The sequence below is a fragment of the Poecile atricapillus genome, chromosome 21 (genome assembly GCF_030490865.1).
Source record: "Poecile atricapillus isolate bPoeAtr1 chromosome 21, bPoeAtr1.hap1, whole genome shotgun sequence".
Lineage (NCBI taxonomy): Eukaryota > Metazoa > Chordata > Aves > Passeriformes > Paridae > Poecile > Poecile atricapillus.
In genome coordinates this window covers 6,666,595-6,682,270 of record NC_081269.1, presented here as the reverse complement: position 1 = coordinate 6,682,270, position 15,676 = coordinate 6,666,595, and the positions used below count along the sequence as shown (strand labels likewise).

At 45.9% G+C, this 15,676-nt stretch overlaps 1 protein-coding gene across 3 annotated transcripts in view; it reads left to right on the top strand.

Moving 5' to 3' along the window:
- RFFL (ring finger and FYVE like domain containing E3 ubiquitin protein ligase) overlaps positions 1-15,635 on the top strand; it is a 29,073-nt gene extending 13,438 nt beyond the window's left edge. For all 3 annotated transcript variants that reach the window (XM_058854289.1, XM_058854287.1, XM_058854288.1), the window contains 6 exons: positions 4,696-4,880; positions 8,963-9,367; positions 10,844-10,930; positions 11,274-11,481; positions 12,624-12,647; positions 13,189-15,635. In XM_058854289.1, the coding sequence (XP_058710272.1) occupies positions 4,701-4,880; positions 8,963-9,367; positions 10,844-10,930; positions 11,274-11,481; positions 12,624-12,647; positions 13,189-13,370 (1,086 nt within the window). In that variant the 5' untranslated portion in view covers positions 4,696-4,700 and the 3' untranslated portion in view covers positions 13,371-15,635. The remainder of the gene's footprint in view (positions 1-4,695; positions 4,881-8,962; positions 9,368-10,843; positions 10,931-11,273; positions 11,482-12,623; positions 12,648-13,188) is intronic.
- The last annotated feature ends 41 nt before the right edge of the window (positions 15,636-15,676 follow it).

The following is a 15,676-nucleotide window of genomic DNA, read 5'->3' as shown; positions in this document are numbered from 1 at the left end:
GGGCACCAAGGTGGTTAACTCATTAAATACTTCAACTATTTCAAACAGCATTCATCAAAGTGAGATCTGATTAATTTTGCAGGGGCTTACAGCATGGATTAATAACAAAACCAGTAATTTAAAAAGTGAGCTATCAATACATGAGTATTTTAAAGCCACACTACCTTTTTCTGGCCTCCTGAACAATGTCCTTGGTCTTGAAGCTACTAGAAGTGGCTGGAACTAAGGATTTTGTGATCAGCATTATCGCAGTGTTGGTGTGCTGTGATGAAAGTTGTCTTAAGAGTGTTGTGGAGAACACACAGTGTGTGAGTCCAGGTCAGACCTGTGTTGTTTTAGAGCATCTGCAGCTGCTTGCTGCAGGTTCTGAAGGTCCTAAGAGGGTCCTGAAGGGGTAAGGAGGGTTTCTCTCCATGGATGAGGCGCAGAGAGGAGCTGGGTGGTTCAGGGAGCTGATGGAAAAGCAGCTTGTTGTGATGTCCAGAGGAGATGTGAGGGCAGCTGTTGGGGCTGATGAGCAAACAGCACTGCAGGGAAGCTGGCCCTGGCAAAGCTGCTCTCCTGCATCTCCCTCCCTTTTTGGCACCCAGCTCCATGTGCAGTAGCCTCGAGGGTCATCAGCCCTGCTGTTCCAGTGGTTAAAGACCTCTCAGGAGCAGAACTACTTGCTGCTGTGGTTTCTCCTTGTGTGGGAGTAAAATCAGCTGCTTTTGGGAGCTCAGTTCCTTTTGATCCCTTGGTTCAAGTGTCTCCTTGGTGTTGCTGCATTCCAGCTGCTGAATTCCTGAGCAGTCACGAAAAGGAGCCAGACCCAGTCCTCGAGAGCTTTATTATACAGAGCTGGAAGCTGATTGATTCCGAGATGTTCCTTTGCTTGCTCTAGTCCCTTGTTGTTTGTACCCTTAGGAAAATAAAGGCAGGTTTTATATTCAAACATAAACCACAGTTTCCCTCTGCAGGCTCAGCCTACCCTTTGATGAAATCCAAACAGCATGTGTAATAAATCCTCTGTGGAGGCTGTGATCCCTGATACTCCAGCTATTCCAACTGCCAGGTTATGGCAGTGATATTGCATATAGAGTGAGAACCTGAGTTCAAACACTTTTTAAAGTGAAGATGGAAAGTATAAGAATCCAATCCTGTATTATGAATCCTGTCTTCAACTATGTGTGGGAGGAAAACTTTGACATCTCTGGTATTTCTTTCAGAATTAAATTAATACAGAACTTGTGGCGTTGTGTAGAACGCGTTAATGAACTGGTGATGAAATGAATTTCACTGTGCTGGTTAAATCCATTGAAGAGAGTCATGGCATGCACAGCTTCATACTGGAAAAATAAATAGTCAAATCAATAAAAAGTCCAGCTGAGCATGGTGGAGTGCTGGCACCACTTTGTCCATGGCAAGCACCTCCCTGCCATTTATTGAATTTCTTCTGGCTTTTCTTAAAGCAGCTGAAGAAAGAAGATGAAACCCCTTCTTCCCAAGGTGCTGATTGCCGTGTGGGTGGATGTGTTTGCAGGTCCGGGATAGACTGTTTGATCTTGTGTCTCCACCCTTGATGAAACTCCCTCTCCCTTTGCCCTGGCAGATGCTCCAAGCACAAGGTGCATTTAGGATTTAGGGCAGGTGGGTTTTGGCTGCCAGCAGTCACTGTTGGCTGCCTGCCATGGAGCTTCCAGTTTGCCAAAGCCAGCTCAGCTGCGTGGCTCAGGCAGTTGTTTCTGTAGCTCCATGAGGCAGTACAGGCACCTTGTCCAAGGGTAATGCTGCTATCAGTAGTGCCTGTAATGTTGGCTATGCCAGTAAGTCCACATCTTTTATTCAAGATGTTCCTTGAGCATTCCTGAAATCCATGCTGTCATTAAGCTTTCCAAGCTGTCACACTGTTGTTAGCCAAGTTACTGTAAGTATTTTCCTGGACTCGGAGCACAACACAGAATTAGCTCTTTTGGCTGGGTGTTTTTTTGGTCAGGTATTAGTTTATCACTTTGGTGTAGCTATGGAGCAGCTTGGGTGCAGAACAGCAGCTCCTTTGCAGGGGATTGACAGGATTTGTGCAGGGCAGGACTCTGGTTGACTCTCAGACTGCCACATCCCTCCATCCCTCGGGGAAATGAGCAGCTCCTGGACTGTGCTGACCTCGTACCTCCAGATGGGTTACAAAATAAATAAGGGAATAATTTTGCTGTAGCAAACATTGTAGAGTTATCAAGGAAATTGTCATCCCGAAATTCCACTGAGGCATTTTTCTTGTAACTTTGTGTCCTCTACCAGTGGCAGTGCTCATTTCCTTGGCTGTAAAGCTGATCCTGTCCAGAACAATGGAAAATCCCTCTTGAAGCAGCTGCTGAATGTTGCTTGTATTTCTTGCTGCTGTCTTAGTGCAGCTGTGGGCAGCTACAGAGGTGTTTTACATCTGTGCTCATTTCTATTCAAGAAGAGATACCTCTGGAAAAATGTAACAGACCAGAGGACAGTCCTGGTTGTTCAGCTGTTTGTTTGTGGGCATTTCCCTTCTATACTTTTGTAGTTGAGCAGGATTAAGGTTCTTCTAAAGCAACATCTAAGCTTTTTGTTGGCCTTTTAATTCCTGGCAATCACAGAGCTACAACCTCAGCTGAATGCTGAGCTCTGTCTTAATTTATCCCAGTTTGTGCACTGCCTTGTGTTTTTCCTCCCAATCTTTGACATGTTGCAATGTTCCAGGGTGAATTAGTAGGCTGTCTTTTTTAAGAAAACAAAATTTTTGGGGGCAGGCAGTAGCATTTGTGTATTCTGTTATCGTGGGTGGCCTTCAGCTTGCAGGGGTCCTTGAAACAGGAAGGGAGCTGAACTCTGGGTACAGTTTTCCACTGCTGTGGAGGCTGTGAATGCTTGTTGGACTCTGCAGCTTTCATGCTGTTTAGATTTGTGAGTCCTGGGAACAAGTTAAACCTCCAAAGAGCATGGTTTCAAGTAGAAATTCTGTATTTTTGCAGAAGAAAGGATCTGTTAACTTCTGAGTGCAACAGAGAGCTTGGAAATTAACGTGCAGGGAGAAAAAGGGTAATTATTTCTTTTATCTGTGCCATCTAAAGTGCGTGTTTGATTGCAGGGCAAAGCTAATTCAGATGGATGATAGATTATTTCTGTTCATGCAGTGCTTTCCTCCATGTATTTTTTGGGATCTCATAGCCAGCCTAAGTGCAATCCACACTATTTGTTGAGATCTGGTTGCCAGCCCAAGTGTTATTTCACTGCAGCAATGAGCACATCAGCTACACCACGAATCCATGGCACAAATGTGTAGATTTGCACTTAAACACTGCAATGTGCTGAGCCTGCAGGGAGGGCTCCTGGCTGAGCTCACACTGTGGGGTTTGAAAGGCATCTGTCCAGGACAGCAGGGACTCTGACCAGCCAAATTCAGGTTTTGAAAGGATTAAAGATGCCACTAAAGCAACAGATACTGGAACAGCACCAGAGTGCAAAATCTTCTCAATTCAAGTACATCAGCCTCAAAGATTTAGCTTCAAAAAAGAACATATTATACCAAATAACCTTTAGGATTCATACCAGCCCCACTCCCTTGGGAATCTAGAGTTTCACAGTGGCAATACTTGCTGAGTAAAAAGCAGTGAATTGGCTGTGCAGCTGAAAGATGTTTTATTTCCAGAAGTTTATAAAATCAAGCAGTTGCTGAACACTACCAGTGAGGGAGCTGATTTTTAAGACATAAAAGAAACAGTTCAGGAGCTCCCATGTGAGAGCAGAAATGCAGAGGAGGCAATTTGTATTCAGTTTACCCATAAGTGATGACACATGGTGTGTGCTCCACAAACTGAATGCCCAGATGAATTCAGATTTCTTTGTAAACTCCCAAAAGCAAGTTTGTAGCAGTGCATTTCTGGAATATTGCAGCAGAGGCAGTCTGAGAAGGCTTTGGAACTGAGCATTTTGCACTGGACTGTGTTATGATTTTTGGTAAGTGTGTATATGTGTGTACACATATAAAATTTGATTTGAAAAAATAAGTTATTTTGTGTCTCAGCTGCAACTGTTTTCCCAAGCAAGTTACTAAAGCCAGTACTTGATTTTCTTACATTACTGACATTGACCTACTGCGTGATGATTCAGCCTTGTAATGCTGTAAATTCAGCTGAGAACTGCAGTGTGTGAAATCAGTGGCTCAGCTGTCCTTGCTTTTATTTTATCTTTTTGGATTTGTAGCTGTAAATCTGTAGAGGGATTTAGGATAAAGCTGAGGAATAGCCATCTATGATCCTGCTGCTGATTTTATTTAACTGTTCTGTGCCATATAATTTGAGCTTTTGTGTTCTTTTCCTGACGCATTATTACATTCTGATAAGTATTACAGCTTATGTGAAATAGAAACAGCCTTTTACAGCAAACTCAGAATCTGATATTAGCCAAGTGGAAAATAAATTTTATCTTATCTTCACTGTAGTCTCTTAACTCTATGAAGTTTTAGTAATGAAGTTCTCTTAATCTTTATTTGTCTTTTCTCACCAAAGCTGCATCGTGCTGGGCTGGGTGTGTGGGGTTTGCATGCACTTGTCAGAGGAAGGATCAAAAATGACAAATGTGCTGTTAAAAATGAACCATGGCTGGGCAGTTGGCCTGCATGTCCTGCTTTGCTGTCACCTCAGCTGGCAGCCCGTGTCCCTGGCACCTCTGCCCCGTGTTTTGCAGGTACTATGTGGGCGAGCTGCTGTAACTGGTTCTGTGTGGATGGCTCCCCTGAGGAGATGCAGCCGCCGCAGGCAGCCCGAGCCCAGGCCTATTCCAACCCCGGCTACAGCTCCTTCCCCTCTCCCACTGCTTCTGAACAGAGCTGCAAAGCCTGTGGCTTGCACTTCGACAGCTCCTCCAGCAAGGTGAGTCCAGAGCCTGCCCTGCCAGGGGCAGCTGCCTTCATTTAATTACAGACACACCTTTTATACACATATCCTTGGATCTGAGGACATTCCATATGGGAGAGGACAGCTCCCCTTGCTCTGGGTCTTCCGTCATTCTGTCACAATTAACAGGCATCATTAATGTGACTGGAAATCCTTCAGCAGATTTCCTCAATGAGAAAGCCAAGCTGCTGATAATCAGTTAAAGGAGCATTAACTTGAATATGAGTTACTAAATTTCTTATTTAAAAACACTAATGTCCTTTAAAAATAAATATTGTGGCAAGAAATTGGATAATGTTTGTGCTTTCAGTAAAGGAAGGTCTGCTTTGCCTGTTTTCCAAACTATTGTGGCTCAGACTAAAAGCCAGTGAAGTTTTTTGAGGGTGTGTGTAGAACTGCTGAGCAAAAATAGCCCCAGACCAGACCCAAATCTATTTTATCTTACTTGTAAACTTGATTTGTGGGTATATAAAGGCCAAAATAATTGGTACCACAAGACTTAATTCAACAGCAAACTGTGCCTGGGGCATTGTTTGGATATGGTGAGTCCTTTAATGCTGCTTGAAAATGTTCTAGTGAGGAAGATTGTTCTGTGTCCACACTCTGACTTAAGAAGTCTCAGATCCCTAGTTAGTGAACTTAAGTATGTGAGAACTTAAAAATAATGGTGAATTCTGGTGACAGTCTTTTTAGATTATGTGGGAAAGTTCATAAATTGGTTTTCCTTGCACTTTTTTATTTATGCATGAGGACACACATCTGAGGAATGGTGAGTCTTGGCAGAGCTGCTGCTTTCTACTCCCAGGACAACAGGGATTTGGACACATTTTTGCACTGAGAAGTGTAGTTCTTCAGGAATCAAACTCTGGTGATAGATTTTGGGGTGTGTGAGTATGCTGAGACTTGTCCTGGGGCTGGCTGAGCTGCAGTGGGGCCGTCCCTGCTCGTGACTCTGTAATGTTGTCTTTGACATTGTCCTCATTAAACCACATGTCCTCACAACCACTTGTGCAGAGTTACCCTGGAGCCAGCGCTTGCTGTCGGGCATGGTTGCAGATAGTGGATGGAGAGAATTCTGAAATGAAACCATTTCAGGCAGTTGTGAGCTCAACAGCAGAAGCACAGCCCTGATTTCCCCAGTACCTCCTAAATACCTGTTCTGTATGAGCTGCCCCTGGAGCAGTGTCTTGTACAGAGGTGAGCTCTGACTGGGGAGAGGGAAGGCTCTGGTGCACAAATTGTAGAGGATCTGCTAAAGCTGTTGAGAACTTTCCTGTCCTCAGCAGCTTCCCCCTTTTCCTGTGGGAGCTGGTGGCTGTACCTGTGATCATGTCCAGCTGTTCCTGCTCCAGGCTGTGAGGGAAATTGAGACTGAGGTTTATATTCTGTGTTCCAAAGGGGGTTCCCAGACCTCCTCTCACCCTCCTGCTGCCCCAGCTCCTGAGCAGTGATCGCAGGGAGTGACTGGAGCCCGGTGCTGCAGGTGGGGATGCGGGGACAGCTGCAGGAGGGGCTGCCACAGCTCATCCACCAGGTCTCTGAGGGAGTGAAAACATCACTGAGAACACACTGGTGTGTTTGTGAGCCATGGTAATTCCTCAGTGCTGTTGCTAAGGAGGGAGAAGTGTATGAAATCTCACTGTGCTGTGAGGACAGTGTGGAAAACTGCATTCTCTCCTGGGAGAGGCAGCACCTTTGAACTTGTGTCCAGTTAATGTTTATTCTGAAATACAGTGGATAAAAATTAATTCCTTCTACACTGCTGACCATAAAGATAGCCTAGATTGCTTTAAAAAAGCCCAAACCCACCAAGCCAACAAAAAGCCCCATGTGAAGCATTTCAGGGCTGTCTGACCATGCTGTGCTGTCAGGGAGCAGCACTCAGACGTGGCCTGACCTTTTAGGAGCAAGTTTAAATGTACAACAACGTTTGAAACTGATCCTTCTGAAGAGACCAGTGCCTTGAATCCCTGCCCTTTCAGACAGAGTTCAGTGAAGCTGTAAAAGCTGCTTGATGCTGAGATGTAGCCAAAATATCCACGTTTAAACACTTGGTGCTCAGACACAGGCTGAGGAGGTTGTTTTTCTCTGAAGATAAATCCTAGTGATGAGTTGCTAAACCAGAGACATGCCTGGGTTTACTTTCACTTCCCAAATGTATCCTTTGATAACTGAGGCAGGATTACTGTTAATTGCAAGAATGTGTTTGATAGAACAGCCCTTGTGCTGTGTTTGCTTTGTGATACCTCACGATGGGAGTGCTCAAGTAGGGGTTTTCTGGCTGGTGGAAGGTCCTTGGCAATACAGGGCTTCCCTCTGGAGCCAGTTTGGCAATCTGGGTTTTTAAATCTCAATTCTTTTGATTGCTCCCATGTCAGAGATGGGGGATTCAGAGGAGGCCAAGTGTTACCAACAGGGTTGTTTTCCACTTCTCTGCTTTTGTGGATTTGTTTTGTTTCCCTGCTCTAAGCACACATAGCCATCAGTTCCTGTCTCTGCCCTGAAAATTCCCCAAGGAACAGGATTGCTCCTGCAATCACAGGGTCACAAAAAGTCAATTACATATTAATTTTTTTTTATGGTGATGAAGTTAAGGAAATCTCCTCCAAACTGGATGTTCTGTGGAAATTGCCCTTCCTGCCTTGCTTTGTGATTGGTGAAAGTCACTTTTCCTTGGCAGGCCCCCAAACAGCAGTTTTGAGATGAGGTTTCAAGAGTTTCTCTCTGTGGTAGAAATTTTCATGTCTTAAATTGCTTGAGCAGGAAATTGGGATTCTTTCCAGTGTCACTGTGAGTGTAGTACAGGCTCTAAACGAGAGGCCTGGAGGTGTTAGCTGGGGAGCAGGGAGGGTTTCAGGTAAGCAAGTGGTGTATTTACACCCTATAAAACACAAGCAACATCTGCTTTCTTCCTGCTGGGAAGTTAGAGATGTTCTTCAATCACTAGAGCAGTTCCTAAACCAGTTTTTTGCCTTTGAGTTTGTATTTATTGCTTCTCCAACTCCACCTGTGTGTTTTTCCTTGCACAGCTCTGATGTCAGGATGTCAGGATTTCACAGAGGTGCTTGGCTTCTCTGAGATTGTGAATTAGCATTTTTAACCAGCACTGAAACCACTTCTTTTTTCCCTCAGGACTTTTTCACAGGCACGTAATGTGGCTGTTCTGCTGCTATTCCTATTGGAAAATGTAGAATTTGCCTTTCCAAAGGGTTGAACAGTCAAGTTTCTGCAGAAGTCAACAAGGACTGTGAGTGTTTGGAACTTCTGAAAATCAAGCCCTGAGTTGACATATCAGAACAGTATCAAAAACAAACATTTAACAATGGAATTCAATCTGTAATGTTTTCCACTGGGGCATAATATTTCCAAAACTTCCAACACTTTCTGTCTAGCACTATCTGGTATAAAGTGTGCATATTCTTTTCAAAATAAGCTATTTTTGTATAAATAAATGTCAGATTCTTTGATATCTGTGAGACCTTGCTGTTCCCTGTCCCTCTTATGGTGAAACAAAGATTCATTCTGTGATTGCAGCAAATTGGAGGGAAAAAAAAGAGGGAGGAACATCATTTGTAGCAGGTATTTATGAAAGAAAAAATGTTTTTAAGTAGTTCCCTTCAATGCTGGAGCTTCTTAATACACAGAACAATATGCCAAACTAGCTGGAATTCACTTACAAGTCTGCTGCTTCAATCTCCTGATTTCCTCTGGCTTAAACTGCATGAGCAGGTGCAGAAAATTCCTGTCATGTGTGGGAATCTTGTAAGGATATCCCATTTCATTGTGGGTAAATGGAGAGGGAATGGGGCTTCTCTGAGAAGTGAGAAACCTGCTGATTGCTCGGAGATGACTCCTTTTTCTCTTGTAAGAACATGGTAATCCCATGAACATGGGAACACACCAGCACACCTGGCACTTTTGCATGGATTGGAAGGTTTTGATGTGTTTTGAGAGCAGCTGCTGCTGCTTCCTTCGGCTCTGGCCGGGAGGGAAGCGCTGCCCTGTGCTGCTGGCACAGGGCACGGGCTGGCTCTGATTCCTTCCCCTCTCTTTCCCAGCACATCTGCTTGGACTGTAAGAAGAACTTTTGCACATCCTGCTCAAACCAGCCCGAGGGTGGGCCCCTGCTCTGCCACCTCTGCCAGCGCTTCCGAGCCACGGCTTTTCAGCGGGAGGAGCTGATCAAGATGAAGGTGAAGGATCTGCGAGATTACTTGGCACTCCATGAGATCTCCACAGAGTTCTGTCGTGAAAAGGAGGACCTGGTATTCCTGATCCTTGGCCAGCAGCCTCCAATTACCCAGGAAGATCAGATAAGAACAAACACATTTAATACCAGTGCTCCTGGACAGCAAGACTTTGTGAGTCACCCCCCAACCAGCCTGGCCTCTCCTACCTCACACGATGAGTCCTCAGTGTCTGCAGATCCCATCTCAAGTTCAGAAGCTCAGGAACACCAACAGGTACAGTCTCTGGCCAGACCCATCTTTTGCAAACTCATTCATCTCCATCTATGGATTTACCACTAGGATGTTGCATGTGGTTTTGCTGTGTAAAGCTGTGACTTGCTGTCTCTAACTTCAATGTGCCCTTCGTTATGGAATTGAATTTGGTGGGCAGTGCTGAATATATTGAGCATTCACTGTCACAACATTATCACTGCTCTGGGGTGTGTTTCTTCTGGTGCTCTGGTCCACACTTCCATTGTTACACTATGCTCCTGTGCCTGCTTCCTTTGGTACTTACTGATGGCTCCTGACATGTGTTTGTAGGTGTAATTAAATAGTTGATATGGTTCTTTAATTCCTGTGCCAGATAACAAGCACAGTCTAAAGCAGTTTTGGAGCTGGAGCTGATCAGAGGTGGGTGAGGTTTTTGGTGTCTCCTGCACTCAGATCAATAGAAGGCAAACCCTGAGTCTGTTGCCAAGTCTTGGTTTATGATGAACCTGCAGTTCTGATGAACCTTGGCAGGGGCATTTGAGCTTAATTATTTTTTATTGACCTTGCTTTGTTTGTCTTTCTGCTCTCTGCTAAGGAAAGTTTACTCAGTGTTCGACATCTGCTCCTTGTCCTATTACAAAGTTAATGGGTGTATTCAGTTCCCTGTGGGCCAGAGCTGTGAAAATGTGTGTGCCTTCTGCTTCCTCAGCAGATATATCTGGTTCAAAAGAAGAGTTCTCCTGGGAAAATGTTTTTTACAAATCATTAAAAGACATTTTCATTCCCTGGTTTTGCAGTTTTTACCAGCTCTGCTGTCTTCCCTCACTGCCCCGTGATACATTTCAGCTTCTTGTCTCAACTTGCATGACATCCTGCTGCAGTTCAGGCTCTTTGATCCTGATTGTTATTCTTGAGCTCTGTAAATATTAACAAGTCCCCACTTGGATAAGTGGGATGGTAACATTACAGTCTCTTTGTCAGTAGGAAACCAGAGGGAAGAGTGGCTGCTGGGGGTGAGTCAGCTGAAATTACACTGCTCATTTGATTGAGTGTTCAAAGCAACTGCCCAGCTTTTCTTCTCCAGCTCCGTGGCTGCTGCTCCCTCACTCGGTGTGTCCTGTTTGCCCTGTCCAGACCCAGCTGAGGAGGTGTTTGCCAGGTGACTGCAGATCTGAGCTGTTAGAGGAGGGTTCTGCAGAGCCTTGCACTGAGAGCTCTGCCATCACACCACAGCACAGAGTGACCCTCAGGGAAGGACTGCAGATACACAACCAACAATTTTGGTGCATAAATTTGGTCTCCTCCTGATCCAACCTGGAGTTCTGTACAGGGCCTTTAAAGGTTCAGCTTCTGCAATGTTACTTTGTGTGAGTGTGCCTGGCTTGTGCCTCATCCTGCCCGTGTCCTTCCAGAGATCAGGGACTGCAGGGACACTGCCCTGGAGTTGATTTCCCTTCAGAAACCCACAGCTGGTGAAAGCTTTATTTCCTCTTCCAGGCCAATGGCCACGTGCCTCCGAGCCCAGCCTGTGGAACAGCAGCTGAGAATGCAGCAGAAGAAGCAGCAGCAGAGGACGAGACACAGGTTTGTGTGTCCTGGAATTGGATGGCAGGGAACACCAGCTTTCCTGGGCTGGATTTGCTGCCAGGGGTGAATAGTAACTGAGACTGACCAAACCAAATCAACCTCTTGTGTGGCATCATCTTGTCCTCCACATGCAGAAAGAAATGGTGTCACTGCTCTGGACACCATAGCAGAAATGATTTAGTTCTATCTCAAGATTTGTGTTTCTGATAGATGAATTCAGAGTAGCCACTTCTCTGTACATCCAAACCTGAATTCCTGCTAATGCACATGCTGAAAGTGCATTGAAGTCATAGTTCAAGGTGGTGGGGGCAAGAATGATTCCCTCTTTGCTCCCTCCCAGTCCAGTGACTCCGAGGATAACCTGGTGCTGGGCAGGAAGGCGTCCCTGTCTGACCTGACGAGCATCGGGGACATCAACGCGCTCTCTGTGCGGCAGCTGAAGGAAATCCTCGCCCGCAACTTCGTCAACTACAAAGGCTGCTGTGAGAAGTGGGAGCTGCTGGAGAGGGTCACTCGCCTCTACAGAGAGAAGGACCTTCAACATCTAGGTAAGAAACTTAGCAAACGTTGCCTGTTTTCCAGGTTTAGCCGTTTTATGGACAGCTGTAGAAGAAAATAGTACTTAACATTTGCATTTCTGGTGCAGCAAAGTGAGGAGAAGGAGAGAGTTTTGTACAGAGTGAAAGGAGCAGAGCTCTGCTCACCACTCCTTGTTTAGGGAGAGTTCTGGGAGTCTGCAGCAGCACAAGGGCTGTGCATCCTTCACCCTTGGTGTTGTGTGTGCCCTGATGGATCTCACTGGGCACTGCCTCACCCTCACAGCAGCTGGCTGGACACAACTGGATATGCTGAGCTCTTATCTCTGGGCTCGTGGCACCTGGCAAAGCCAGCAGGGAAATGCCCTGCCCAGGCAGGAAAATGCCACAAAGAGCAGCTGGGAGACTGGGCCATGTGCTCAGAGCAGTGGCTCCAGGGCTGCCCAGCTGGGGGTAGCTGGGTTTCACTCTCACCACCAGAGTGTTCCTGCTGCACAGGTGGCTGGGAGGGAACACAGGTGCATAGAGAATATATCTGGCTTGATTCTCCAGGGGCCAGTTTGCACTACAAGGGCATTTCTTAAAAAGACACGTATTTGTAAATTACTTACAAGAGAAACTTTAACACTTTGATTTCATACGTTTGTTTCTCAGTGCTGTCCAAAGTAGTGTTGTTTTCTTAAACCAGTCTCTCTAGGCTTTGTGGTGATCACCTGATATGGATGATCCAAGATTTAAGGCAGCAGCTGTGGGGTTATAGTCTTTCATTATCTTGTGCTTTTGATGCAATTTGTCTTTTTCTTTCATTCACTGTGTGTCTGTGTTCAGTCACTTGGTGATTGTGTAACAGCAGCACAAGGGGCTGCTGCAGGTACAGCACGGGGAAACCAAACTGCACACATTCCAAGGCTGTCTTAAAAATTGAGACATCCCTTTGGATCCCTTATCTCTGGGAAGCTTTAACTGTTCTGTAATTAACTGTAAGCTCAGTGTAGGAGAAAGTTTCTTGTCAGTTGTTGAAGCTGCGCTGATCAGAGCCCAGCCTGAGCCTCCCATGCTGATCTGCAAAAAGCATGTTTGATTTAACAACTCCTTCAAGGTTTTCAGCCCCTGCCTGGTAATTCTTACCAAATCCCTCCCTTCTTCTTTTGCAGTTTTGGACACTGACGATCAAACTGGTGAGTGAATCCTTAATCATGGAGTTGTTTTTTGGGAAAAGCTTTCCAAGATCCAGTCCAACCAGCACTGCCAAGGCCAACCCTAAGCCATGTCCCCAAATGCCACATCCACATGGCTTTTAACCCTCCCCCAGGGTTGTTTATGTCACCACTGCCCTGAGCAGCCTGTTCTAGAGCTTGACAACCCTTTTGAAAATGGATATCAGGAAAAATTTCTACCTAAACCTCCCTGGCATAACTTGAGGTCATTTCCTCTTGTGCTGTTACTTGGGAAGAGAGACCCATGTTGCTTCATTTGCCTCATCACTGAGAATCTCAGTGGTATTTGTTTCCATCTCACAGAAATAGAATAATAGACATGGAATAATAAGTGTAAAAGCTAAAACTTGTGCTCCTTGCCAGCTGATGGAGCAGCCACAAGGGGAATTCCTCTGCAGCCCTTGTCCCTTAGGGAATCCCTACAGCAGAGCCAGCTGGGATTGCACAAACCCACCACACCTCCCTTTGTCTGACCCCCCCCCGTGCTCTCCTGTCCCCTCAGGTGGTGCTGGGCCCCCCAGCAGCGAGGACAACCTGTGCAGGATCTGCATGGATGCTCCCACCGACTGCGTGCTGCTGGAGTGCGGGCACATGGTGACGTGCACCAAGTGCGGGAAGCGCATGAGCGAGTGCCCCATCTGCCGCCAGTACGTGATCAGGGCCGTGCACGTCTTCAGGACCTAAAGGTGCCTCTGGCTCAGGGCTGCTGTGCCTTAAAGCCTCAGTGCTCTTAGGGAAAGGGCCAACATCCCTGCCAATAGTTACCCTGGAGATTAGCACAGACCCCGCTGCAAGGGAGGGAAGGAGGAAGCCTGGGGAAAACTGCTCTGCTCAAGCCATGCCCCACTCTGCTCATCCCGCCGTCGTGCTTTACACCACAGTGCCTGGACTCGTTGGAGCTCATTGCCAGCAATCATTAACCACCTCCATCCTAGGATAATTTGAGGACAGAAGGATGCCCAGCTTTTCCACCAGGAAGATCGGCTCCAGAGGCTTTGTATTTTCCTCTGAATAATAAAAGTGAACTGGGGTCTCAAAAAGTGTCCTTTGTTTTGCTGCTCAGGCTATGCTCAGCAACAACTTGATTTTTCAAAGATTAAAATGTCACTGTGCTTGTTAATTTTACTTTTAATTTAATGTAAAATTGTTATGCTTGCAGGACAGGCAGCCCGTCCCTGCTTTCCCTAATTCTAGCCTAGTGCAGTTGTGGAAAAATGTGTAATTTTATATCAAGGTTATCTTTGTATTATTGCAAACTGTTGGGGAGGGAGGCTGGGAAGGCTCAGCCTTGCCTTGTGTGCTGGATTTTTGTTTCTGTGCCAGAGGGACGTTTCTGGTTTGATTTTGTCGACTTTGACTTCACAGCATGTGCCAGAGATGGGGCTCAAACTGAGCTGCCCTTGCTGAGGGAGTTACAAATCCAAGGTTTGAGTATTCCCCAGGGTTTACTGGGGAAACCAGAGAACTGCAGAGTCCTGAGGACTCCACTGCTACACAATCATATTTAAGTACAGGTGACTTTTTCTTTTTTTAGAAGGGAATCATTTGTCTCCTGTGGATCTATGAGCAATCTCCACTGCCAATCAGCTTCTCCCATCCTCTCCAGGGCCCAGGTCTACACTTCTGTTACCTTCCACTGCTTACCAAAAGCAATTTTCTCCTTTCTGCTGGTGAGTGGGGAGAGAGGCTGTGGCCTGATCCCTGACAGCTCTCCTGGGCAGTGTGTTCAGCTGGAAGAGACTCGCTAGAGGAGTCTGGCAGTTCTTGCAGGAGCTGCCTGTAACTGGTGCTGCTCCACAGCCAAGCTTCAGCATCCTGCTGGCCTCAGTGTCCATCAGCAGGGCACTGTGCCCTCACTGCAGGGCAGCTTTCCTGGCTGCTCTGGGCACAGGGGATGACAAAGCCAGAGGGGAGCTGCAGGGAGTCCCCTCCCTGCTCCTGGGGCACTGAAGTGCAGCTGCAGGGGCAGCACCAGAGCTCCTGTGCAGTGGAATGGTGGCAGCAGCACATTGCCCTCGTGTGTTCTGAGCAGAGCCAGTTCCAGGAGCAGCAGCTCAGCTGCAGGGAGCGCAGGGTCTTGGCTCTGGGAGCTGCAGCCAAAACAGCCCCTGAGGTGAGAAATCCATGGAGCAGGAGGCAGCAGGAGAGAGCCATGGACTCATCACTGAGGTGGTCTCAAAACTCCACAAAACTGCAGCTCCCTGAACTCAGCATTCTGAGTTCTGCTCTGTGAAAGGTCAGGCTGTTCTTTAATCTTTGACTTAAGGTTTAGCAGATCCAGCACGAGAACAAACTGAACGAGTCAGTGCATCACAGAAAAAAGGGCAGGTAAGAAGTGACTCTGCTCTGGAGAGAGCACAGGGACCTCGAGGAGCTGCAGGAATACACAAAGTGCTGAACAGCCTCATTTAGGAAATTCACTGTGAAAATTCATGTTGTCATTATTTTTCAATAAACTCAGGGCTGGGGGAATTTAGCAGGAAGATGATTCCCCTATGGATAGATGTACTTTTCCTTGTTGAGGGTAGGCTTATTTTCTACAGCAGATAAATCAAGCTGCAGATCAATGCCTGAAATTTTAGGGATGAGAAGATCCAGCCACCCTGTGACTCCAAAATGTGCTTTGTGAAGGGAGGACTCTTCTTGTTTCCCTTGTAAAAATGGCTTCTCTACTTATAGATATGAGTGAGTTGTTTTTTAAAGGAAAATCAAAACCTGGAGGAAACTGATTAATGATCCAAAGGAATATAATGTTCTGAACTAATAAGTAAATGGAAATATTTATGTGCTTTATGTACACTGTTTAAAGATTTTAAAAGTTAATATTCTACTTGAAAGGGCATGTTATTCACTATTAAATCCTCTGGTACTATGACAGTTAAACTTACTAGTTTTGGTACAGAAGTTTGGTTTATAATTTTATAATAAAGCTGAAATGTGATTTAGTTAGCTTTGTTTCCGACTCTGTTACAAGCAAAGATCCTACAACT